The sequence below is a fragment of the Taurulus bubalis genome (assembly GCF_910589615.1).
Source record: "Taurulus bubalis genome assembly, chromosome: 5".
Lineage (NCBI taxonomy): Eukaryota > Metazoa > Chordata > Actinopteri > Perciformes > Cottidae > Taurulus > Taurulus bubalis.
In genome coordinates, this window is record NC_136593.1 from 6436835 (window position 1) to 6462871 (window position 26037).

The 26037-nt window shown below is 41.5% G+C and overlaps 3 protein-coding genes across 3 annotated transcripts in view; all 3 read left to right on the forward strand.

Annotated features, from left to right (window-relative positions):
* The window catches only part of eif4g3a (eukaryotic translation initiation factor 4 gamma, 3a), a gene marked incomplete at its 5' end in the record, with an annotated part of 43342 nt that extends 42076 nt beyond the window's left edge, over window positions 1–1266 (forward strand). Inside the window, one exon of the mRNA XM_079218846.1 lies at window positions 532–1266. Within this exon, the coding sequence (XP_079074972.1) occupies window positions 532–713 (182 nt within the window). The 3' untranslated portion in view covers window positions 714–1266. The remainder of the gene's footprint in view (window positions 1–531) is intronic.
* A 2138-nt stretch (window positions 1267–3404) lies between these two features.
* On the forward strand, window positions 3405–11859 carry hp1bp3 (heterochromatin protein 1, binding protein 3; the record flags this gene model as incomplete). The annotated part of the gene is made up of 12 exons (XM_079217879.1): window positions 3405–3471; window positions 4280–4460; window positions 5993–6055; window positions 6165–6321; window positions 6431–6574; window positions 7095–7154; window positions 7796–7935; window positions 8298–8388; window positions 8506–8665; window positions 9365–9476; window positions 9692–9871; window positions 10422–11859. The coding sequence occupies 12 exons, from the start codon at window positions 3405–3407 to the stop codon at window positions 10966–10968; spliced, it is 1902 nt and encodes a 633-aa protein (XP_079074005.1). The 3' UTR covers window positions 10969–11859.
* A 2278-nt stretch (window positions 11860–14137) lies between these two features.
* On the forward strand, window positions 14138–25408 carry LOC306736613 (ATPase family AAA domain-containing protein 2-like; the record flags this gene model as incomplete). Its single annotated transcript, XM_079218265.1, has 21 exons — window positions 14138–14267; window positions 14434–14503; window positions 16381–16479; window positions 16872–16944; window positions 17196–17311; window positions 17539–17713; window positions 17925–18013; window positions 18878–19037; window positions 19174–19264; window positions 19558–19735; window positions 19861–19997; window positions 20162–20409; window positions 21392–21577; window positions 21760–21895; window positions 22315–22511; window positions 22622–22781; window positions 22878–23000; window positions 23498–23656; window positions 24355–24455; window positions 24646–24774; window positions 25376–25408. The coding sequence occupies 21 exons, from the start codon at window positions 14138–14140 to the stop codon at window positions 25406–25408; spliced, it is 2790 nt and encodes a 929-aa protein (XP_079074391.1).
* Between the last annotated feature and the right edge of the window lie 629 nt (window positions 25409–26037).

Consider the following 26037-nt stretch of genomic DNA (forward strand, 5'->3'; position numbering starts at 1 on the left):
AAAGCTACGTTTAAAAGAATAAATATAAAAAACTCAGCCAACTCTTTTCCAATGAAAGTAGCAAACCGCATCAGCTCCAAAAGTCGCTAAGCCTAACGAGAAAGTCGGCAACGCATCAGGCCTCCCGCCAAAGCCACGGTCCAAAAATGATCTGTAAACAACGAACATGACTACTGTTGGCACTCGCAGCTGTCAAGCTAGAAGCTTGTGGGAGACGAGCAATAAGTAGACAGGCAGGCAAACAGGCAAACAGGCAAACAGGCTAAAGTCACTTGAGTCCTTTTTTCAGACTCCTAGTTAGAAATAACTACCATTATTTACATTACAGCAAACTTTAGAAACTTTTCTCTGAATAAAAGACAGACAGAGTTAGTTATAATTATAAAACCTTAGAGTACAAACTCATGCCATTTAGAAGTCTTATAACGTAAAGGTATCAAAACACCATCACACCATACCTACAGCAGGGCAGAAAGTTATTTCACTTCCTGTCGGAGCCCAAACGATGACGGGTGCGTCTTTGTCTTCCAGACCTTCTCCGGATGTTCTTCGACTGTCTGTACGATGAGGACGTGATCTCGGAGGACGCTTTCTACAAGTGGGAGACGAGCAAAGACCCCGCCGAGCAGCTGGGCAAAGGCGTGGCCCTCAAGTCCGTCACTGCCTTCTTCACCTGGCTGCGGGAGGCGGAGGAGGAGTCGGAAGACAATTGACGAGCGGGACACGCGGCGTAGTAGAACTGCATCTTTACAGCAGAACAAACAGACAAACATTCAAAATGGTTGTGTGGGCACGACGACATGTTTTACGGCTGGAATTTTTTTCTGCGGTACGGTTCCCGAAACATGCCGCCATTTTGAGTTTGGATTCCAACGGCGGAAGCACTAAATACCTGTATTATACATAGAAAATATTTTTGTTTTAAATTTTAACTTACTTTTTGTTTTTGTTACTTTTTAAGAAGAGACTTAAAAGATACATAGGTTCCGGACTCTTTAATTTATTATTTTTTTAAGGACTGCAAATATGGAAGTTATTTAACATTTGCAGATGCTCACAAATGAGAACAACAACAGAAATAACAATATAATTAATTATAATAACAAAATAATAATTGTGAAATAAATAGCCTCCCTGGATTCCACACTGTTTGGTTTAAAACAGGGTAAAACAAAGTTATTTTGGGAAGAAGGGGAAGCAGATATAAAAAAAAAATAAAAAATTGGTGGATGCACAGAAACTATTAACGTTGTCCGTGTATGACGTTTTGAGTTCAAAGGTTATCTCCTAATAACCAGGAAGTGTTTCCCTCAGCCTTGGCTAGCTCTACGTTGATATGTACATACGCCTCGCGAGGGGCAGAGGTATGCATTCGAGAAAGCGATGCAAGTCAGTCCACAGAACTGTCGAAACGAATGCAGATGAACAAACCGGATACATTGAAATTAAATGAGCAAAAAATTGCAACATTAAAAACAAATGGCCAGGGTCGCTGAAACGTGAAATGCTTGTAATACTTCAGACCTACAGAGCAGATTAAAGCTTGTAAATACATTAAAGACAAAAAAAGGTATTTAAAAATGCTCATTGTCATGATTTGTTTGTTTGGTGTTTGATGAGGGTTGCCATATTTGTTTGTTTCGGAAGAGTGCGTGTGTGTTTTCTCTGTTTTTTGGGTAACGCCTTGGTGTCCTGAGAGGAGCAGCTGTGTGATGTGGCCATGAAGAGCATCTGGAGTCACTAGACAATTAAAGAATCAACAAACGTTATGAACCCCAAACTTGTGCCGTTGGCTTTGAAATAGATGCAGCAGTTCCTTTCTATTGTAATTGACTGCACTTTTCTATATGTTTGGGTATTAGTGTACAAATGTTTCAATGCGGTCAGGAATGACATGGCGTTCATATTATGTCTGCGTGGTCGCGTGCTCATCACCTTATGCCTTCTCCATTTCTGATGCATTTTGCTTGTCTTTACAGCAGTTGACTTGATTTTCACATCACCGACAGATAATTTGATGGCACCCATGGAGACTTGAGCCAACATTGATTAATAGATAGTCAATCGATTTGAAAATTTCAGCTTCTGTATTGAGAATTTGCTTCTTTTCTGTACTATGTCACTCTATCTTTGGGTTTTTGAAGGTTCGGACACATTAAGCGATATGAAGAAGTCAAATAAGGAAATTGTGACCGGCATTGTTCAGTTTCTACATTTCCGATTTCATAGAACAATTGATTAATCCATTACTTTTTTTTAATAGTAAGCAGATAATAGAACCAGAAAATAACATTCATAGATTGTATTGGGGCCCTATAAATGGTGAAATAGTCTGAATTTAAACTAAACATAAGGATGTAGCTAGAAAGCTGAAGTATGTTTCCCATGTTTTCTGTCTGTTATTTAATGTGTGTCCACTACTGTTCTGAAAAAGTGTTATTTTGTTGGACAACTACATCTCCCATGAGTCTTTGCCACAGACAACCTTTCAAACCCTCACCAGGACTGTAGTTTTTAAATGCTTATCGATAATAATGGATTTATCTCGGTTGACTTGACAGTTTGCTCATATTGTATTGAACTGTACGGTAGACTGTATCAACTGAACTCAAAATAATGACAAACAATCGCGGCTTTTACAAAGAATATCGAAAGAAGGTGGGAGGCCCCGTTGGTTTTCGCGTTCGCATCGTTTCCGTTAGCGACGAGAGGCGATTTCAGAGGTAAGTGTCGGCGGCCATGACAGTGGGGATCCTTTGACGTAGCGCGTGACGCCGCGACGTAACCAACGGTCCAAATGGGGCGGGGCTCGTAAACAGAGAAATCTAAATAAAGGATCGTGCAGAAATTTACTCCAAAGTAGCTCACTTTTTCTTCATCAGCAAGAGGTAAGTTTGATCAATGTCGTGACGACTCGTTATCTAAACGTCAAATTGCACGGATGCGATGTTGGAAATGACGCGTCGACCGGCGGTTCTAACTCGATGCAACTGAAACAAATTATCTTTGCCTTGTGCGACGCCATTACTGTGTGTATAAACCGACGGACAAAATGGCGAAATTGCCGAAAAAAATTCTGGCAACTCATTTTCTTGGCTCGTGTGCAAATTACAAAAATGTCGCTGGCGCAGATTTTGCGCTTGAGCCTCGCGCCGCCTCGAAAGTGTTTGCAGTTGACGAAGCACAAGGGCGCCCTTTCTTCTGGGGGAACGGGGGGCCCCAAATGAATGAAGTGGGTTTTACGGCGTCGCCATGTTTTTAACCACGCACGTACACGGTAACGGGCCACAGACCAGTGTTGGGTGCTAATGGGCTTTTCCCCTCTTTCTTCTTATTCTTCTCCCCTTTCTCGCGTGTGTGTTTAAAAAAAATATGTTTTTCCTTATCCAGGTTAATCTCGTGTGATGCCGATACGCCGAGTACCAGCTACTCCGACCCCGGAGAAGGCCCCCTCCGCTGCAGCAGAGAAAGGTAAGGCTGGGGGGGTCGTCCATCACCTGAACTCAGGAAGACCCCTTGCACGCGCATCAGGACTCATTGCAGCCCCGCACGGGGGAGGGGGACTGTAGTCAGTCTTTCATTAAATAATAATCATATTCTACAATATTTATTCTATTTGCATGCAGACTTAAATCAGAATATATATCAACATGTGGATGAGTTTAAAAAAAAAAAAGTTAATGGTACTGCGTGAAACTATTTTAAAATTGAGAGAAAAAGCTGTTGACCCAATGTTTTTATTGCAAAACAGCCAGCCAGCCAGCCAGCCAGGCATTGATGTTGAGTAACATCCCCCATAAGTCCAAGTCCAAGCATAACTCCAGCAGATGTGGCCAATCAGCAATCACAAGGTCAAATAGTGCACCACAGCATGTGGAAATCAGACAAAACAAGGAAACACTCATGCTGGTTCAACAGTCCTGCACAACCAGAGCAGTAACCTCAACCTTTGAGTCCCATAAGTTGTTGTAGCATGGACATGATATGGTCTGAGACTTTCGTTGCATGTTGTAGATCCGGTCTAAACTCCGTATATCACCTTCCTGACCCAACATGGGTCACAAATGTGTGTGTGTTTGTGTGTGCTAATGTTATACATTTATTGACACATGCCAATATTTTGCAGTAAAAGAAATATATATTTTTTAATAATTTGCCATGACTTTATTGCCAAAGCAGATAGTCAGTCTTCTGCTCAATGTAACGCATTTAGTTGTGTTATTCTCAGCGTTATTCAACGTATTTTCTCCTCCTTAATTCCAATGGTTTCCTCCGCCAGAGCCCGAGGAGGCGTCCTCAGAGGAGTCGCCCGCCGCCGAAGAGGAGCCGGCCGCACCTTCAACAGCGCCAGCCGACGGCGAGGATGGCGAAGCCACGGCCGAGACGGAGCCCACGGAGAATGGGGAGAAGGCCGAGGAACCCGCGGAGGACAAAGTAGAAGAAGGGGCGGAGAAGAAAGAGTGAGTTTCACCAGAGCGCTAGTGTGCCACTCTGAACTCTGCGATATTTCACTTTGATAGCACTTTTATCTGTTTATATTATCCTTACCTCTGCTGGATGACGGCAGGCTGCTCCTCTCATGGTCGCAGTGTTGCATTTCCAAAAAAAAACACGTTTGGAAACACGCCTGTTCCGAGTGCTCGGCCTCTGGTACTGCTGCTCGCAAGCTTTCTCGAGAACCGCTCATATAAAATACTTTACACTCGACACGTTGCCTCGTTGGGTCCTGACCAAAGGTACTCGCGTCAGAAACATGGATGAAATACACTCTGACTTTACCTCAAACTGATTTAGATTTATTCTTAACTTACAAAAGGCACATAAAAAACCTGCAACTCAACTGTGCTATTAACTTACTGTGTACTTCTACTTCAGAGGTAAACATTGTATTACTACATTTACCGGACAGAGAAAATCTACAGGTTAAGATTCAGATTTGATGCACAAAATATAACAATTAAATGAAATATGATTCATTATTCTTCATTAAACTATCACGGCACCATATTAGAAATGGAAAGCTCCTCTTTGAACAAATACGGCTCATTGTGCTGATATTGCCTCTTCCACTTGACGTAAACATTGAAACGCAGTACTTTTATTGTGCTGTTAAGTTCTAACAAATAGTTTTTAAAAGTTGAGGGCGTTCACTTCTGCCACTGCCAAACATTCCCAGTTGGAGTAAGGTGAACTGCAGTCAATGAGCCGTGGACGACATGCCGGACTCTGCAGAGCCGTGACGCGCTCGTCTCGGCTGCCGAACAGAGCGCCGCTTGCTTGCCGGTTAAAATGCGGCGCGAGTCCTATTTTCGCAAAAATCCCAACAAAAAGCTCTCCGTTGAGTCCTCGGCTAAACGAGGGAAGTGGATCAGATGAGCGGTTCTCTGGGTAGGCGACGGACGGAGAAACATTCCTTGCTTTTTAGTTAAATGTGACTTGTCACGTTCGGTAGATGGATATCAGATGAGATGTATCGGCCCCTTTGTCCGCAGTCTTGGAGGAATCCAGGAGGAAAGGACGTAAGCGTCCTAAAAGGCTGGCGATTTGGTTACAAGCTAAGTTGACATCTGACCGTTAAAAGAAAGTGTCGCATTATCTTCATACATGTAGAACAATACTGAAACAATTCAGCTAAATGTATTCTGAATAATTATTCTAAAAAAAAATTAAAAAGCCCTGCAGTTTATTTGTAGGTGATCAAATAGTTTGGACATTTCTAAAGTCTTGTGGACTTTTTTTTCTTCATGACAAAGTCATTTTTTACACTCAAAAACAAGTCTTCAGGCGTAATAAAGAAACAAGTTGGGGGTTACCAGCTGTAGTTGATGAAGTATTAGTGACTTATAATTTGTCCATTTCTTCTCACAGAGCGAACATTGACTTTTCTGCACGTAGTACACTAGCATAGCAAACCAGGAAGGGTCAAACTACATGGTGATCATTCAGACAGATGTTCTCAAACTTCATTTTGTCTTTCCCGTCGGTGACAAAGGGACAAATGCAAGGACTGCGAGGCTGGCCAGTGTGCAACACACTGCTTTGTTCTCCTACTAAGGTGAGGATGTGATAAAGATAAGGGTGGTAAAAATCACAGTGAAATATCGCTTCTGAAGGAACAAACCTCTTCACTGAACTTGTGTCTTGCTCCTCCTCTTTGGCGGCAGGTTGAAGGATGGCTACAAGTACGTGAAAGCCAAATCCAAGAAGGTGAAACGAATGATTCCTGCGTGGGCTAGCGTCGCCGCCAGCAAAAAGCTCCCCGTTACCAACTTTGCAGGCACTCAGCACAAAGTGGATAATATTCTCATCGAAGCTATTACGGTGTGTAGGAACCCTGTAGATCCCTCAACGCAGTCGGTCACGGGGGACTTTTCTTCTTCCCCTTTTTTCTTTCGTTCTCACCTGATTTGTTGTCCTCCTTTCTTCACAGTCTTGTAATGACAAGTCTGGAGTTTCATACCAGTCCTTCATGAAATATATTTTGAAAAAATACCCGGAGATGGAGCTCGGCAAGAAGAAGTTTCTCCTCAAGAAAGCAATGAAGAAACATTTGGAGAAGGGAACCATCAAACAGGTAAAGAATGTTAATTGCAGGGAAAACGTCCTCCGTCTCTCATATAAAAGAAGGCATCAAAAATCTTTTAATGGAACATTAATGAGAAAAAATGTAATGCAACTGACTTGTTTTAAAACGTCATGTGGGGGTTAGAGTTTGGATGGTGTTGCTGGCATGTGAACTTGCCATAATGCACTAAAAAGAGCCAGCCAGAGCTGCAACACAACGTTGAACCCCACAAAATAATGTATTTTGAAATCACTCTTGGAAGCAACGCTTCCTCCTGTCGTCTGTAAGATAGTTTGCTCTAACGTTGGCATAACTAACGCTGTCAAATCCTTTACTCTCACATTTCTAGTTTAGAAAGGTTATTAAAAAAAATACACAACACCAAACAAACTTTGATTTTTAGAGCTCGGCGTACAACCTTTTGGTGAAATCCAAAGCGTGGTTGTTTTTAGAGATTGGTGTGTTTCACAGATGCTCATTTAAAGTGAAGGAACACGACTCACTCTTGTTATTGATCCGTCTCTCGCAGCTGAAGGGTAAAGGCCTTTCAGGAACCTTCGCCATTGGGAAGCAGTCCGCCTCTTCTAAGGTAAGTTGCAGTGAAGGTCGGCCTGATGTACAATGTTTATGTGCCGGATTATTTCAACATCCCGTCTCTGCTGGTTTTGCCGAGGATGTGTATAAGCGTATTTCCCAAAATGCATTGTTTCTTCATCGATGTCCAATATATAGGACTGAGGAACACCTCAAGTTGTAGATCACACTACAATAGCTCAGATTGTTCGGTGGTATGATAACACATCTGTATCGTAGTATTTGTATAAGATTCTGACCGTTTCTCGATAAATCACCAGTTATTAATCTTTTATTTGTTGCAAGACTGGGTCTTTAATAGATTTATGGCTTATTCTACAGTTGGAAGCACATCTAGTATACAAACATCTTGATGTTTATACTGAAGGCTTTAATATGAAGAAATCAGAGGTTGCGGAGTGTAAAATATATTAACAGTAAATACTGACCATAGGCCTGCTGTTGGTATAATGTCAGTGGTTTAATGAAATTGTCTTCCTGTGTGGAAAAGTATATGAAAAATCTAAATCATATGGGATATTAAAACCAGCCAGCATTAGTTTTATCAATCCAATCCTTTTTGAAGTTGTCAACCGTCTTACCGTACGAGTCTGAGATGTTTGGTTGTAATTGTCGTTCATGTAAACGTTGTTGCAGAAAGCCGGTGCGAAGGCCGAGGCTCTGGGAGACGCTCTTCCTCTCATCATCACGCGGCTCTGTGAGCCCAAAGAGGCCTCTTACTACCTGATAAGGAAATACCTGGAGCAGCACTTCCCCAACTTAAACATCAAAAACAGGTACAGCAGACAAGAGGCTAACTATCTATTATTTTACAAGTGAACAAGTCTTTAATGTTTTAAATCTGACCAGCCATCAGAAAACCCACCACATTGAACTGTTGCTGCTGTTAAATGGATGCAAAAAAAGCTGTATTTGGGAGGCTGTAACCTACAAAAGTTAAATATTTATCTTGATCCTAGGCGGATAAATACATGAAAGTTGAGGAATTTCATCGCTGATTTTAAAAAAAAAAGAGAAAACTACAAAGATGACACAGCTCCACTTTAGTGGCTCAGTAACTTATATAAATGGGTGTATAATGTTGTTAGCTGAGATGATTGGATATATTAATGATTGACTGACTGCGGTTCGCCCTCAGGCCGGATGTACTGAAGTCGGCTCTGGTGAAGGCAGTCGAGAAAGGACATCTGGACCAAATCACTGGGAAAGGAGCCAACGGGACTTTCCAGGTAAAGCTCTCTACATAAAATGATGACCGGTACATTTTTCAATGTTAACACGGAGGCCTCGATCTGATGCGCTTACGACCCGATATCCTAAACGCGTCCATTTCCCGACTGTCGCAGCTGAAGCGTACCGGTAACCAGGTCCTGCTGAAGGGCAGCAACTTGGAGGACGCCATCACGACCGCCATCACCGCCATGAACGAACCGAAAACCTGCAGCACGACCATTCTGCGCAGATACCTAGTGGACGCAAACAAGGACAGAAAGGAGTACCAATTACGTAAGACTCCTCTCTTCCGTGCATGTCTTAGCAGGACGGCTGCTGACTCTCGTAAATAAAATATCACGATGGCTTAATGAGAAAAGTAAAGTGACTGTATCTTAGCAGAAGCCAACAGAAGCTCTCAGCCACCAGTGAGGCGCTCCTCTCCTAAAAGCTGCTGATTCTGTGTGAGGAAATTGCTGATTCAGTATATTCAGCTGAAGACTGGATGTTTAATCCCGAGCCTCGCATACGATCCTGTCAGGTTTGTGCATTGGTTCTTGCACATCCTGACGAACCTTTAGGCAACTTCCTCAGCTACTTCCTTTAGCGATTGACTTGCAAGCATATCAGTCAGTTTAAACGAAATGCAGGCTAGTTCTTAGCGGTGCTCTTAAAGCCCATGAAAACGTGGTTTCAGATCTTAAGTGCGTCTCGATAATTCAGCGACAATCAAAGTTCAGAAAAGTGTAAGTTCAGAGAAGTTAATGTGAAGTGTCTCTTGACTTTTTCTAGCAAGTTGATCACAGCTGCTGCTCCCTGCAGAGAAAGAAACAAACCTTTACACCCACGTTTTCCCGGACAGTGTTCCTTTTTAAGGGCTTGTTTAGTAAAGTGTGCATTCTTTTCCTTTTCCAACATTAAAACCTAAACGCGCTGCTCAACAAGCTTTTGGTTCCATGGTTCGTGCACTGAAGGGAGAACTCTTTTCTTTAGTTGCCAGTCTGAGGAGGACCCTGACGAAGTGCAAAGTACTCGGCTGGATGGAGCAGATCACCGGTCACGGCTTCACGGGGACCTACCAGCTCTCGTTCCCCTTCTACCCGAGGTATGGCAACTGCATTATTATTTAAGCATTTAATACTCTGATTTCCTTTTTTCTTAATCACACGGTTAAAGTTTATTTCTTTAGTCGGTATAATAGGCTTTCCATACAAAGTGTAATTGTTTTTTTCTTAAGCCCCGCTGATAAATTAGAAGCTTTTGAAAAATATTAGTAATAAGAGAAAACCCTGTTTTTTTTTTGTTTTTTTTTCTCTTTAGCCCGACCATCCTGTACCCGGACAAGTTTAACGACCTTTCAAAGAAAACCCCGCTGCCCAAGCGAAGGCGGACAGTTGAATCTTCTGACGAGGAAGAAGATGATGAGGAGGAGGAGGAGGAGGAGGAAGATGATGAAGAGGAGGAGGATGAAGAGTCTGAGGAGGAAGCTCCCTCTCGGAGGTGGGTGGAAGAAAAATGAATCTGTACTTGGTCTCCTTAACACAGGGTTGTGTTGTCTATTTTGACTTTTTGATCCCAGTCACATTTTCATCCGGTCAAAATGTGATGTGTGTGTGTGTGTGTGTGTGTGTGTGTGTGTGTGTGTGTGTGTGTGTGTGTGTGTGTGGTTTCATGCACCATCAAAAGTTTGAAGTTGCATGAAACAAAACATTTGCACAAACGTGTCATTTTATACACTGCTGTAAATGTCTTTTTATGGTTGAGGCTATGAAAAATTATCAGAAGCGGGATATTTTAATATCACACCATATATTATCTGCTCAGACCTTAAGGCTTGCAGATAAAATAAAGTCAAACTTTCCTTGTTGGAGTGGAAAGTTTTATTGTCCAGCAATTTGACCTGAAAAAGATCCAGCAGGGATCAAAGTGCTGTGCCGCTAAATAAATGTGTGGTTTGGAGTCGGTGTTGCTCTCTTTTATTATTACAGTTTTCCAATAACCATGTGTGATGTTAATAATCACGCTTCTTCCCTGTTCAAATTGCTTTTAGAAAATCCCAAAAGAGGCCTCCACCCAAAGCTCGCCGCCCCCCACCAGCCAAGAAGTCCCGGAGCTCCAGCCAGTCGAAAGCTAAAGGCAGGGGACGAGCCCTCGCCAAGAAGTCTCCGGCCAAGAAGTCTGCAGCCAAGAAGGCGGCGTCTCCGGCCAAGCGAGGAGGGAGGAAACCATCGGCCCCTAAGAAGGAATCCACGCCGCCGCCGAAAGCCACGCCCGTCAAGAGGGGAGCTTCCGCCAAGAAGCCCAAAACGCCGGCTGCTAAAAAGCTGGCCAAAAGGGGGTCCAAGCGCCTGGCGTCCAGAGATTCGTCCCCGGAGGAGGCCCCGGCCCCAAAGGAGACGACGAGGAGCGGGTCCAAGCGGTCCAAGCCCGAGGACTCGCCCGCCGAGGACTCTCCCCCGGTTAAAAGGGCGGCGGCCAAAGGTGGCGCCAAGCGGCCCGCGGCCAAAGTGACATCCCCAGAGAAACCTGTAGTCAAAAAGGGGGCAGCGAAGAGCGGCAAGAAATCCACCCGCAAGTCCAAGAGGGGGAAATACTGAGCCCAGGAGAGCCTTCCATGAACTGGGCCGCTCTGAATCTGCAGTGTTGTTTCAATGCTCTCTCTCTCCTCTCTCTCTATAATTTTCTCCCTTTTTAACAGGGCGGGTTTCTTTTTATTTTTTATTTCTACTGTAGATTAAGAATGTTATCCTTCCAAGTTTTACTGTACACTGAAAGTTTTTTGGATTTCCTTTTTAATCACCGTGTGTAGAGAAGCCGAGTTAGTTTTGCCGTTAAATCAGGTGTGTGAGCAGCTGCCGGCTCGGAGGCGCTCCGACAAACTGCAACTAGAGCCTCGTAGTGACTTCCGTTTTTATATCCGTTTCCGCACCCACTGCTTAGTCGTTGGCAGCAAACGTTCCTAATATCAAATGAAGTGAGATATCGGTGTTTGAGGGTTTGAAAAACAAAAGTCCATTTTAGTTTTAAGATATGGGTTGAAACGTTCTGAATATTTTATTAAAAAAAACACAGATTTTTAAGGTTGGGATAAAACAGTATTTGTGTTGACCGTGCAGTGCTGCACACGCATTTTGAATTTGTATCCATCTGTTAAATTATATTATTAATTATTCTTATTTACAATAATGTTTATGTAAAAGAAAAATGTCACAGAAAAGATTTGGTCTGCAGGTGACCGATAGCGGACTGAACAGAGAAAACACCGTTGGTATTCATTTCAAACACTTAAGGGGAAATGTGTCTTTGGATACGTGTCTGTAAACAAGCTTATACATACATTGATTTGATTTACAGCTGTGATTCAGTACCAGACTTCAAGATGTGTTGGTTAATAAGAAAAGAGAATAATGGCTCATACATACCCTGCATGCATGTATTCCTTGTGTTGTTAAGCTTTTTTTCCAAGTCATTAATAAAATGGCTATATTTGTAAACTCTTGCTGTTTTTGTGTGCACAGAGAATTTCCAAAAATACACAGTGCATTTTCCCCCGATTCCAGAATATAAAGATGCATAAATTATTAGTTTCCAGGTTTCTCTGTTCTGAGAAAGTATGTAGTGTTGTCTAAAGGCTTCTTTAAATTACATTTGTGGAGATAATATTTATTTTATTTTTGATTTTTAACCAAAATGATAACTAAATAATACGGGACAGGTTCATAGGTGGAAAGTAAGTATTTTTATTTGTGTACTGTGGCGTGTCCATCTTGTGCTATTTTTCTACTTCAGTTTTAACGTGTGTGTGTGTGTAAAGTTAACGAAATAAGGTTTATAGTGTTACACTGGTTGAGGCCCTTGTCACATCTCAGCTGTCTATCTATATAAGTTGTTTGCAGCTGCACCAAACAAATGGTTCCTCTAAACTTCAGAGGGTTTAATGTAAATATCTACGCCTTCAATATGTCACCAAAATAAATGCCTCTCGTGAGCGGGTCCCAAAGTTAGAGAACATTAAACCAGCGACCTGTTAGATGTACCAGCTGAAGGTTTCAGTCTTCAGGTCATTCACTGAAAGAGTTCATAATGTAAAAAGAATCCACGTAAATATTAGCAGCACATTCATAACACCTTTTAGTAAAAACACATTTACAAACAAGATTAAAGTATAATGAAATCGTAAGTGTGTTTTTATATATATATAATCAAGCCGCCTCATTAATACACAGTAATGGTACAAGTATTGTATATTTTATGCCAGGTTTTGTAGATTGTTTGAGCAAAGAGTCGTTGAGGACTGACGTCAGGACGCATCACGTTGAATGATGACGCCGTTAGATCATAAAAAAAATACACCATACACCAATGTTATAGCTCTACTTTACAGGTTGCCAAGGAGAGAAATGCCTCAACGTTAATGTCATACGTGTGTCTTTGTGTGGTTTGTTTTGGAGGGAGGTATGTGTTCGTTCATTCTTTTAACTTCGTATCAGGGTTAACTGTTACTTCATAATATAAATGAAATTATTGATGTTCTGTTTGTCTCTGCCCTATGTAAAGCGTCTTTGAGCATTTCGAAAAGCGCAATATAAAATTAAAGTATTATTATTATTAGATGTGCAGTCTGGTCTCCGCAGATAGATGAATATATTTTGGAAAAACAAATGTCTATTAATTGAAATATTATATTAAGGCAGTGGTTCTCAAACCTTTTCTATCAGGAGGAAGAAAAATGTTCGGGCCCCAACAAAATTATAACAAAATGGTGTCCAACTTTTTGTGACTGTGCTTTTTCAAATAATAGAATAAAGAAAATTGAAATCCCTTTCAAGTAGACCAGATCGCTCCATCAGACAAAAACTAATAACATGTACAATCACTTTGTTAGAACAATGCAAATAAAGTTAATATTTGGCAAAACAAATGACCTATTGTGGCTGCAAATAACCTGTTTTGCACTGAATATATTTTCAAGATAAAAACAATAGTGTTCAACCTGTGCAAAACTAAATGAGTGCAGAAGTGTGAGCATCAGGTTGTATCAGTATTAGTGGCTGCAGTGAGCTGCTTTCCTCTACAAATATTGTTCTCAATTCATGCTCAATGCTGAGCTTAGATCTATATTCTGTTTTGAGAGACGCAACAGCAGAAAAGCCGATCTCACGGAGGCTTTTAGCAAAACGCCAAGACCTGGCCTGTTAACGGCGTAACGTAAACATTTCCACGAACGTACAGGCATTTCTCCATGTATTTATTAATGACATGTTATGTCTGTGTACTTTGTACTTTTGTACTATGTAAAGTTATCATGTTCATGGAGAGTGGTCGTCCTGAAACCACGAGGTAGCCGGTTCATCCCTGTTCTCCCCATAGTTTCAAGTGGAAGTGTCCTTCCAAGACACTGAAGCTAAGAATGGGTAAAATGCAGAGAATAATTTCCCCACTGTGGGATTAATAAAGGACTCTTAAAATAAAAATTAAAAAAAGGATCTTTTTTTTTTTTTTTTAAGAATCTGCCCCACCTGTAATACTTCCGCGCCCCACTAGAGGGTCACGCCCCACAGTTTGAGAACCACTGTATTAAGGAAAGTTCATGCCAAGCTCAGCCTATCACAGTGACTTCTAACAAACATGTTGACATACAAAGTGAGCTGTTGTTGTTTTTTAAACTAAAGAGTTTAGTTGAGAGATACACTTTGATGAACTCTACCAGGTTTTTCCTCTCAGCACTGTGATCGTCTCAGCACTGCTGAATCTATTCTCCAGAAGATGGACGACATGAAGAAGAGGAGATTCAGCCAGAGGATCAGAAATAGGCTCAATGCGGAAGAGGTAAAAAGAAAAGCACAGTTTTGGAGGACAGATGTGGAGAGTAAAGCCATCGAGGAAGAGAACCAAGGTGAGATGGATTAGGTTTAAGAAAATATAATCTGAATTGTATACACCTTGCATGCTTCAAGTTACTACACTAACTACAGGGCATATTTCAGACGTGTCCCCTTTGTAACCTAATCAAAAGCAGAATTGTTTGAAATAATAATTCTACCTCTTTTCTTAATTCACAGGAGGGGATGAGGGTGATCACAACAAAGAGAATGAAGAAGATGTAGAAGTGGATGAGGAGGAGGAGGAGGAAGAAGAGGAGGAAGATGGCGTGGTGCAGGAGGAAGGAGAGGAGGAAGATGGCGAGGAGGAGCAGGAGGAAGGAGAGGAGGAAGATGGCGAGGAGGAGGAGGAGGAGGAGGAGGAGGAAGAAAGTGAGGGGCGTGTTGACCTCCAACAGCCTGAGACTGTGTTTCCCTGCCAGGCCCTGCTGCATGGTGATGTATTTCCTCATCATATTGTTTAAATGTCAGATATGATGCCTGAAACGCATGGAAATGACAGTTGGTCGTAAATGCAAAGTTAGGTCATTTCCACCAGGGCTTTTTTTAATTTAGTGTTCTTAGTTTTAACCAATATTACAACTGATAGCATACAAGTTGGTTGCAATTACTTAATTGGAGATCTTAGCATTCTCCTATTTGAAAACAAAACAAAAACGAATGACATTCAATAATTAGCCTTTCTTTGTTTATTAAATTGCGAATCGTTTTGAATGAATGTATCCGTTTAAATACCCTGTAAGCATTCCGTAAGAACCCGGACCCATTTCTCCTTCAAGGAAAATGATGAGGGACATAATACAGACTAAATAGATTACGTAGAACACAGTTCTGACATTGTTTTCAAAATAGTATCACATTTTTTTAAATGTTACATATGTGTCACATTGGGCGTTAATGGTAAAATAATGGTAGAAATAATTACATAATTATAACATGATTTTTTTGGTTTTTATTTGTTTTAATATGCTTTGGATTGAACAATATAAAATATGTTAGCTAAATATTATTGAAGCAGCCAAATTAACTGAGCAGATCATAATTATTTTTCGTATTGTGCATATATGTCACTCTCGGTTCTTCGTGACATTTTTAGGTTAACGTCCCGATGTGACGTATGTGTCACAACAGTTTCTTCAAGAAATGTGCTCACAGCAGGTCCAATACATTAAATGGCATGTAAATTAAACATTTTCATTCTTAAAATGGGTAAATATTACCTTTAACAATGAAAAATAAGCTTTTTAAATTTAGCATTTTCTTCAGATCTGTCACAACCTGGACCAGCCATCTTGGAAAGGTTGTTATGGGAACACAAAATCACATTCAAGATTCAAGATTCAAGATATTTTCTCTGTGCAACGTAAAGCTTATTTTTCCGGGTCCTGCTAACAAACAGAAATTACAATAAAAAGGCTAAAGATACATAAAAATAAGGCACACAATATAGTAATAGTATTGCACAAAAATAAGGCACAAAAATGTGATGACAGTATTGCAGTCAGTGTATAAAGTATTGCTTATGACCTGTCACATGACCCACCAAGATGAAGCTGTAAATGAAACATTTCCAGAACACTTAAAGGACGCGTGACACCTGTGTCCCCGTGGGTCCTTTTAATACATTTGATCAAGTTTGATGTTTGTCATTGTAACTTAGAACTCAGCGGGCCCAGGAAGCGCAGCATGCACTTTGAGGACCACCCGTCTCCTACCAGACGCAGGTGTAGTAGTTTTCAGAAGTGAGACCCTCTCTACTTGTCCATGTTGATGTTTGTCTGTCCTTACTAGTTCTGTTGTGAACTAAGAAAGAGCCATTGTTTGAAAGCTGACTTTCTATTTGCCAGTATTTTACTGTATTGTTCATGCAAGGTGATGATTTAACTTCATGGAGTTGGATGAGTCACATCAAATCCTGCCTTTTTTCTTCTTCTAAATTCATGCATTATTACTGTGTATGTATATATGAAACACTGCAATACTTTTACTAATGAGTTGTAATCGTGTTGTGTATGCTTGTTTTGTGTGTTGTGTCTGTACTCACTAGCAAATACTAGCATTGACTGTAACAAAAACAACAAAACAATCTTAGGCCGAGAGATAATGTTGCTTCCTTTGCCTTTGCAGAAACAGACAGGCCATCTGCAGTGACGCCACTTCTTCATCTTCAGACGAGGATAAAGTCCAGAGACGGAGAAGTAAGAGCAGGAGCATGTCAGTCAACAGGTGAGAGCAGCAGCTGGCATGCGGTGCAGGTAGACAACAGGAAGTGTCCTTCAGCACATGGGTGGAAAGCAAAGGCGGGAGACGGAAGGTTTATAAAGCAACTATTAGGTCAACACATTTACAATTCTCAACCCCAAAAAAGATGTGTTGTTTTTCATGAATTTCTCTCTGGAATAATAGACAACTCTTTTGAGAAATAAACCCAGCTTTGATTACTCTTTGGTCCCTTTATGATAACAATTGACATGTTCTTGAACTATTTCCTATAATAATGTATTTGGATAGAGTAGGACCAATGACGTATTGTGGTAAATACACTACATTGTAAAGAATTCACAATACATTAGCGAAGAAAAGCGTGTGTATTTATGCTTTTCATGTTTTTCCTGCAGATGTCTTTTGAAAGACAGGATGAAGATTGGAGCCGGCCTCGCTGACTTGGACCCCATGCACATCGACAAGACGGTAAGCTGCATCTACAGATGGGGCTGCAGAGAGTTGCATTGATGTAGACATACATATAGCACTTCAAGGGGATGTTTTACATGTATTGTCACATTTAATTAGATTTAAACTTTTTTTGAATGGTAATTACTGAAGATAAGAAACAAAGCTTTTTATTCCTGCTAATAAAAGACTGATAAAATGAATGCTTGTACAGTCAGTAGTTTGAATTTTGAGCAAACGATCTAAACATAACACCTTTTGTCATCCAGGTGCGGTTTGAAAGCATCGGAGGTTTGAGCGAGCACATTTCATCGCTGAAGGAGATGGTGGTGTTCCCTCTGCTCTATCCAGAAGTCTTTGAGAGGTTCAAGATGCAGCCTCCCAGGTAAATAATGTGTGTATGTGTGTGTGTGTGTGTGTGTGTGTGTGTGTGTGTGTGTGTGTGTGTGTGTAATTGTAGTTCAAAGCTATTTAACCCTTTCTCTGTTTGAGGTTGGTTTCTTCTCAGATTTTCTAGTCTCTTCTCTACCACTTAAGACTATGGTTCGATTGTAATGGCTGGTAAACCCTAAGAAACTCCCAATTTCTCGTCATATTTTCTCTTGTTTTCAGGGGCTGTCTATTCTACGGTCCTCCGGGAACGGGAAAAACCCTCGTAGCCAGAGCGCTGGCCAATGAGTGCAGTCAGGGCGAAAGAAAGGTGTCTTTCTTCATGAGGAAAGGAGCTGACTGCCTCACTAAGTGGGTAGGAGAATCGGAGAGACAGCTGCGACAGCTTTTCGACCAGGTAAACCAAACTCCTCATCAACATACAATACACTTTTAGGGAAGGATGGCGATTGTACATTGTCTTTTTCCCGTCTTCCTGTTGTCAAGTTAACTCACTAGATTTCGACACACTCACTTGTAGATTGGGAAGTCAATTCCTCCACATTAAGTATCAGGTCTAAAGATAATGCAATCTTTAACTGATTGAATTCTTATTGAATGGTTTCTAGGCGTACCAGATGCGTCCGTCCATCATCTTCTTTGATGAGATCGATGGTTTGGCTCCCATCAGGTCGAGTCATCAGGACCAGATCCACAGGTGAGCAGACTAGTGAGACTAGTGTGTAAAATGTACAGAGTGAAACGAGATAAATTATGAATAAGACAAAAATAAATCATCTTGATCAACATTTAGCAATTATAGCTAACTGAAAACACCAAAATGACATTGTTTCCAGCAGCATGACCGGATGCAGCTGTCACAAGTTATGCTTAATGTTGAATTTGAAATGACTCGGCCGCAGCTACTCAAAACCAAAGAAGGCGTACAACCCCTGAATGTCTGTCGCAACGTTCTTGTGAACACAAATGGCTTGACCGTCGGGGTGATTGGTGGCCTTGAGAAAATAAAGCTTCTTTGTAAAATAGAAATAGTTTTGAATGATTGGACTTGTATTCTAGGAGTATGAGGATCTTGTATGTAACAGGAATATAAAGTAGCTACTGCAGTTTGCAGTGAGAATGTGTTTCTTTTTCATGGATACCAAGAAGCAGTTGTCACAACATTTATTTGACTCGATGCTCGGCTGTATTTGACACCGGTAGATAGTGTTGACCGGTTAGAAAACTTAATCAGGATTGGAAAACCTGGAAAAGTCATAGAATTTTAAAATGGTTATTTCCCGGCCTGGAAAAGTCCTTGAAAAAAATGAAATCCCAAAAGTTTTGGAAAAGTCATGGAAATGTGTTATATTCATGTGTTCATGACGTTCATTTACGCTGAGTTTGAAATAATGAATATGCTTTTAAAAAGAAAGATGCTCAAAATATAAGCAGGCATCTATATAAATGTTTATTCTTTTAATCAAACTATTGTCTCTCATTCATTTGTGTCATTTAAGGACATTTTAGCAATGTATACATGAACCTTGCTTAATCTTAAATCGTTTTCCTGTCCATGTAGTTCCATTGTGTCGACACTGTTGGCGCTTATGGATGGGTTAGCAGATAGAGGAGAGGTCGTGGTCATCGGAGCGACCAACAGGCTGGACTCCATCGACCCAGCGCTCAGGAGACCGGGCCGCTTCGACAGAGAGTTCCTCTTCAGCCTGCCGGACAGAGAGGTGAGAAACTGCAGATGTCCTTTAATGTTTGGCAGAAATTAAACGAGAGACAGAAAATTGACGTATGAAATAATATTTGTGCTAAAACAGTCAAAGTCTTTCTGTGAACTCTCTGTGATCTTGTAATGTATGGCAGGCGAGAAGTGCCATTTTCAAGATCCACACCAGAGAGTGGACTCCACTGCCCTCCCGCATCTATCTGGACGAGTTGGCTGATACATGTGTTGGTATGTGTCCATTATAATGGTGCAAAAACAGTGGCTTGAAAAAAATACACATCTAGCTAAATGCCCCCAGTACAGATTACATTTAAATTGTCAATACTGTATAGCTTGGTCAGAGAAAGCCATTTGTATTCTTTTAGTGCAACATCTACTGGAAGTGATACTGGTGTGATGAGCCCAGGACAAAACCTGTGTCTCAGAACCTGAACTATCTCCATTCAGCTCCTTTAAATAGGAAACACCATCAACTACAGATTGTATACTGATTGTCTACAATCTGTCTTTTGTTTTTCCAGGTTACTGCGGAGCCGACATTCAGGCAGTCTGTGCAGAGGCTGTCCTGTGTGCATTGCGGCGCCGCTACCCACAGATCTACTTGTCATCGCAGAAACTCGTGATTGACACCAACTCCGTCGCCGTTACCAGGAGAGACTTTTTGTCCGCCATGTCGAAGATGGTGCCGGCTGCCCACAGGTAGAACCAAGCTAACAGTGCTTTTTTTTTTTTTTTTTAAGAGTGTAAAAATTATTCTTGCATTTGCAGTGCCTGGTTCTTGCCTATGGTTCATAAGTAAATATGACGCTAATTGTGATTATTAGGGCAGTAGTGTCACCAGCCAAGGCCCTGATACCGGCCAGTCGTCCTCTTCTGAGCGCCACCCTCAAGAACATCCTCAACACGGTCAGAAGACTGTTCCCTCTTGCTGAGCAGGCCTTAAAGAAGAGGAGAAGACAAGGTGCAGTCTTGCTTTTGTCTTTTTCTCTGGTTTTGCATTGATTTATTCAGTCACTCGTCTGTTTTGATCATACGGGCAAATTCATTTCCCATTTGTCCGTAAGTAACTACAGATTGGCTGTTGCTTTGGCAGCCGGAGTAACCGCTCCACTGTTTATCTCCTAGATGCGGCCTGTGGTGTGTCTGACGATGAGCCGATGTTTAGTGAGGAGGAGGAGGAGGACGTCTGCTCCAATAAACAGAGCCACCCAACCTCATGCCGTCCCAGGCTGCTGTTGGAGGGCAGACAGGGTGCAGGTCAGAGCGCCCACCTGGCCCCTGCTGTCCTCCACGCGCTGGAAAAATTCAGCATCTACACACTAGACGTGGCCGTGCTGTTTGGAGCGACTGCACCTGAAGAAACTTGTGCTCGGGTAAATGAGACACCAGCGCACAAAATAATACACTGTTGAATTATTGTTATTATTGTACATGTTTAGTCATATTTAGCCGACGCTTTTATCCAAAGCAACTTACATGTTTTGCTCTATACACCGTAGACACAGCAACGGGGAGCAATTTGGGATTAAATGTCTTGCTCAAGGACACATCGACATGTGTAGCCGCTCGAACCACCGATCCTCTGATTGAAAGACAGGCATGCTAACCACTGAGCCACAGTCGCCCAATTAATGACATGTCTTTGAGTTTGGTCCTCTACATTTAAACAGGCCCTTGATCCATTATGTGTTAGCCTAGATGGTAGCTTCAACTTTTGCAGACGTGTCAAATTCAGTGTGTCCCTTTCAGTGGACCTCACTGGCCAAAATGGCCGCCGCAGTGACTGTAGTTCATGGGCGCCACCGCCTTGCATTGTGGGCAGCGGGGATAGATATGTACTACAGACTAATACTTGTATGATAGAGCCATGTGGATGGCAGGGGGAAATGAGCCACCGTATTACCAAAAGGGATCTTTAGAAGAGTCTAGTCATTTTTTAGAGGCTGTAACCTGGAAATGTTTTCTTTTGTTTGTTTTTTTGCTTAGTTATTATCAGTGTTTATGAAATGCCTCTATATGACCAATATAATAAACGAGACCATCAGCGAGAAGCTGGCTATTTCTCTATAGCTATTTTAAATGCTTGTCATCTGTGCCACCGGGTCAGATTCTGGCGAAATCAGATGAAATCATGCCGGTTCAAGAGGAACTTTTTCAGCAGTCACTAGTGGTTCCCTCTGCCATCTCAATCTCTAATTTCCTCGCTGCACCTTTTTTTTATTTTTGCATTTATCCTTTATCATCCCATCATGTTCTGTGAAAAGTGCAACTGTGCTGTATGCTCTTTTGTTGTTTTACAGATTTAGCACACAAAAAACACACCATTCACTATTGTGTCTGTCATATGTTCTGCAGATCTTTGTTGAAGCAAATCGGACGTCTCCCAGTGTCCTGTACATCCCTCACATCGGACAGTGGTGGGAAACAGTGGGTCCGGCCTTAAGAGCCACCTTCCTCTCCCTGCTCAACTCCATCTCTCCCTTTGCTCCGACACTGCTTCTGGCTACGTGCAACCTGCAGCATGACCAACTGAGTATGGAGGTATGGAAAAAGAGGAGTGATGTCCTGTTGACTTAGAGAGGATGACACATGAGGACACATCATTTAATACATTTTTGTGGTGTGAAAATAATATCAATGAGTCAAATATTTGAAAAAGGATTTTCGCCGACAGAAAGACACAATTCTCATCTACGAGTCTTCTTTCGCTTTTCTTGTATCAGGTGCAGGAGTTGTTTCGGGAGGAGTATGGAGAGGTTTTCCATGTCAACGTCCCCACCAGCATAGAAAGAAGAAACTTCTTTGAGGAGCCAATCCTTAATCAGGCTACAAAGGCCCCTGCCTCAAAAAAGAAAGCTGGTGAGAACTATGACTGGTTATAGAATAGAGATCTTAGCTGGCTGTGTGTAATCTATTGTTAAAGGGGGCTTTAGTCCATACTTATTTGCTTTTTTATTGGTTTGGCAGCACATTAGAGTCTACATTTCATTGATATGTGACGTACCCATTCCACCTATTGGCTTAAAAAATACCTGAACAATGTTCATCAAACCTGCCATGGAGGAAGAGAGAAAATGGGAAGATGGGGAACAGAAGATAATGTGTCAGGGATGTTTGGGGTTGACAAAGAACATGTTGGTATTCACATCCAGCCCAAATAGAGCAAATACAGGCAATTCAGGTTGAAGATGGCTGCCCGCTGAAAGTTTATGTTTTTATGTCTATGATATTAATATGACTCACTTTGTATGTGTCTATCAACATTCCACTTTTTGAAGGACACAATGCATTGGAGGTGCTTCCTGTCGCCGCTCCACCTCCCCCACGTCAGCTGACAGAAGAGGAGACCCGGAAACTGGAGAAGCAGGAAGAAGACATCCTCAGGAATCTCCGCCTCTTCCTGCGGGACGTCACCAACCGCCTGTCCCAAGAGAAACGTTTCAAGGCTTTTACAAAGCCTGTGGATTTAGAGGAGGTAGCTGTTCCATTAAATGATATTGTCTCATTTCATATTCCCTCATAAAGCGTTACTTCCCCTTTCCCCCTGCGTTGTACTCACAGGAGCCTCTTTGTCATGTGTTTTAGGTGCCGGATTACACTGAGGTGATCAAGAAGCCTATGGACCTGTCAACAGTTCTCTCTAACATCGACCGCCATCAGTACGGGACGGTCAAAGAGTTCCTCCAAGACGTGGATCTCATCTGGCAGAATGCCCTTAAATACAACCCAGACAGTGACCCCACAGGTACACACAGTGAGCAGCAAAACACATGCTCACCACCCTCACAGAAGCATATGCAGTATCGAGACTCAAAATTACCAATAAGTGTGTTTCCTTCAGACCGTCAGATCCGCCACAAAGCATGTGCATTGAAGGACACGGTCCATGCCATCATCGATCATGAGCTGGATGAAGATTTTGAGAAGATTTGTGTGCAGACCAAAGCGTCACGCAGCACCAGAGGTAAATGCTGTGTTTATCTGTGGGTGCAGGCGTGTAGTTAGAAGACATGTGATTAACTTATTTAACCTCGTCCTCGCCTCAAAGTTGCCCTCTGACTGACTCGGCTCAGTGACCAATATCTAGTGGATGATTTTAAAAACTTATTATGCTTTTAATCATAATTTTAAGCACAGCATGGAAAAGTGGGAACATTACGGGTCACAAACATATGACTTGCACTTGTCCATCTGGGAAGCTTGAGTAAGATTCTGAAAGCATCATTAAATGCCACCTGAATCTTGTTTATTTTGCCTTACTATAGCTGCACCACAGGTGGGCTGTATAGAGAGGAGTACAGTAGGCTCAAAGTAGGAATAACTTGAGCGTGCATTCATTTCTCACCTATCTCTCTTTAAGCATACATTTGTACAATTGCATCTACTAAAGTGAAGCCTTCATTTTTAGAATGATTTGTGTGTCACAAAGGTGTAACATGAATTATGTTTTGACTACCTCAGATTGCTCCACTGCCCGGTTGGCTCCCTCCTTCTACCATGTCCTTCCCAAACAGTCCACATCTTGTGCTGAAGCCACTGACCCAACCCCACAAAGACAGCCGGTTAAACCCAAAGTTGCAGTCACTCCCAACACAAGGGCTACAACGCGTAAAAACAGAGGTAAAAACTACTGTAGATAATTCAATTATGTACTTAAATATGTTGTGATAGTTCTTTTAACGCAGTGGTTCTCAAACTTTTTCTGTCACGCCCAACTTTGGAGGAAGAAAAATGTTCGGGCCCCACCGCCCCAACAAAGTTGTAACAAAATGATCCAACTTTTTGTGACTCCTCCATCCGTGCTTTTTCAAATAATATAATAAAGAAAATTTAAATTCCTTTCAAGTAAACCAGATTGCTCCATCAGACAAAAACTAATAACATGTGCAATCACTTTGTTAGAACAATAAAAATAAAGTCCTATCTGTGCAAAAAATAACTAATATTTGGCAAAGAAATGAAAACCGATTGTGGCTGCAAATAACCTGTTTTGCACTGAATATATTATCAAGATAATAACAATAACGTTCAACCTGTGCAAAACAAAATGAGTGCAAGTTGTATCAGTATTAGTGGCTGCAGTGAGCTGCTTTCCTCTACAAAAATGCAGAGAACAATTTCCCCGCTGTGGGATTAATAAAGGATTATTCATTTTTAAAAGAATCTGCATCTCCCCCCCGCGCCCCACCAGTTTGAGAACCACTGTTTTAATGTCTTTTGTTCCTGCATCGCAGAAGAAGAAAAGGCGAAAGAGTCGCTGGCCCGCTGCTCATCTAGCACACTGGTCTAAACACTTTGCGTGTTTTCCGTCTCTCCAGAGAAGAGCAGAACTCGGGTTTTAAAGAGCACTGTGCTGCTGCAGCAGGTGGTCGACGTGGACAAAGCTCTGCGGATGCTGAACCAGAAAACTCCTCCTCTGGTAGTGAACAGAAACAAATTAAAGGTGTGTGCGTATTCTTTTGACTTTTTATAGTTGGTGGTCAGATGGGTTTTCTTCATTTTGACCAGAATCACAGAAGCCTTTTGTAAACAGATGAAGAGACAGAACTAAAAAGGTCAAATCTGGATGTCATTCCTCTTTCTCTTGTCTTTCTTCCTCATTTCTTCAGAAGCTGCTGGAGAGAGTAGTGGTCAAGACTGAAGGGTTCGAGGTCTACCAGCTGGAGAAACTCTATGCTCTCCTCTGCCAGAGCATCCATAAACACAGACGAGACTACAACAAAACTTCACTAATACAGGTTAGCATTGGACTGCACTGATGAGCAGATGTAACTTTCTTATTGGAGATATTGACTTGTCATAGCAAGACAGGCACATGTATAACAAACTAATAACCTTAAAGATGATGTGTAAAAAATGTCTGCGCTCAGGTAAAAGAGACACCAATACACAAAACAATACACTGTTGAATTGTTATTAATGTACGTGTTTAGAAACATTTTGCAATTAATGTCATCTCTTCGAGTTCAGTCCTCTACATTTAAACAGGCCGTGTCAAATTCAGTGTGTCCTTTTCAGTGGACCGCACTGGCCAAAATGGCCGCCACAGTGACTGTAGTTCATGCATATCAAAAGGGATGTTTAGAAGAGTCTAGTATTTTTTAAGACCATAGCAAGTTAGGCACATATATAACAAACTAATAACCTTAATTATGATGTGTAAAAAGTGTCTGCATTAAAGGAGGCTCTTGGTATTGCAGCCTTATGTTTGATAGTGAAATGTAATGATTACTTGTAGCCTGAACATGGAATATTGCCATTGATGGTTACTTTGGCCTAACATACTTTACTGTTTCTAATCTATTGTCCTTTCCTTTCCTGCTCTTCTCATTTGATTAGGAGCTGGAACAAGAGATTGAACACTTCTGTTAACTTTTCTACAATAAAATATGGTTTATATAGATCCTTATGAGCATCCTCCTCAGCTATGTAAACATACATATACTTGAGTTATCTTGTATTGTGCACAGGGACCACACATTTTAACAGCCGGTGTTATACACTGGGCTCCTGTTACATGGAGTGTCTTAAAAGATACTATAGAGTTGCATTGGGGGAAGTGTAGGATCCAAGGATCTTGAAGTCTCACCCAATTAGAGACTAAGCGTCAGTATACATCTGCTGCATCATGTTTGACCATCTTCTTTTAGCCTGTCCCCCGCAACAGCCCCCCACACTTAAAGTGCAATAATAAATTGTTCCTGATCGTCGTGAAAACAAAATGTCACTATTTATCTGTGATAACGTCATTCACAAGGTGTGCAGTGAATCCTACAGTTTTCTATCAGCCATAGTTTATGTTCTTGACATTTAGGAAGTACCCATCTTCATTTTTACAATTTACACCCTAGTAATAAAATCTTCCTGTATCCGTTAAACTCCTGTGTTGCTCGTTTTAAACCCAATAGTACCATACTAGTATAGTGTATATATATATATATATATATATATATATATATATATATATATATATATATGCTTTGACTAAAGTTTCATGTCCC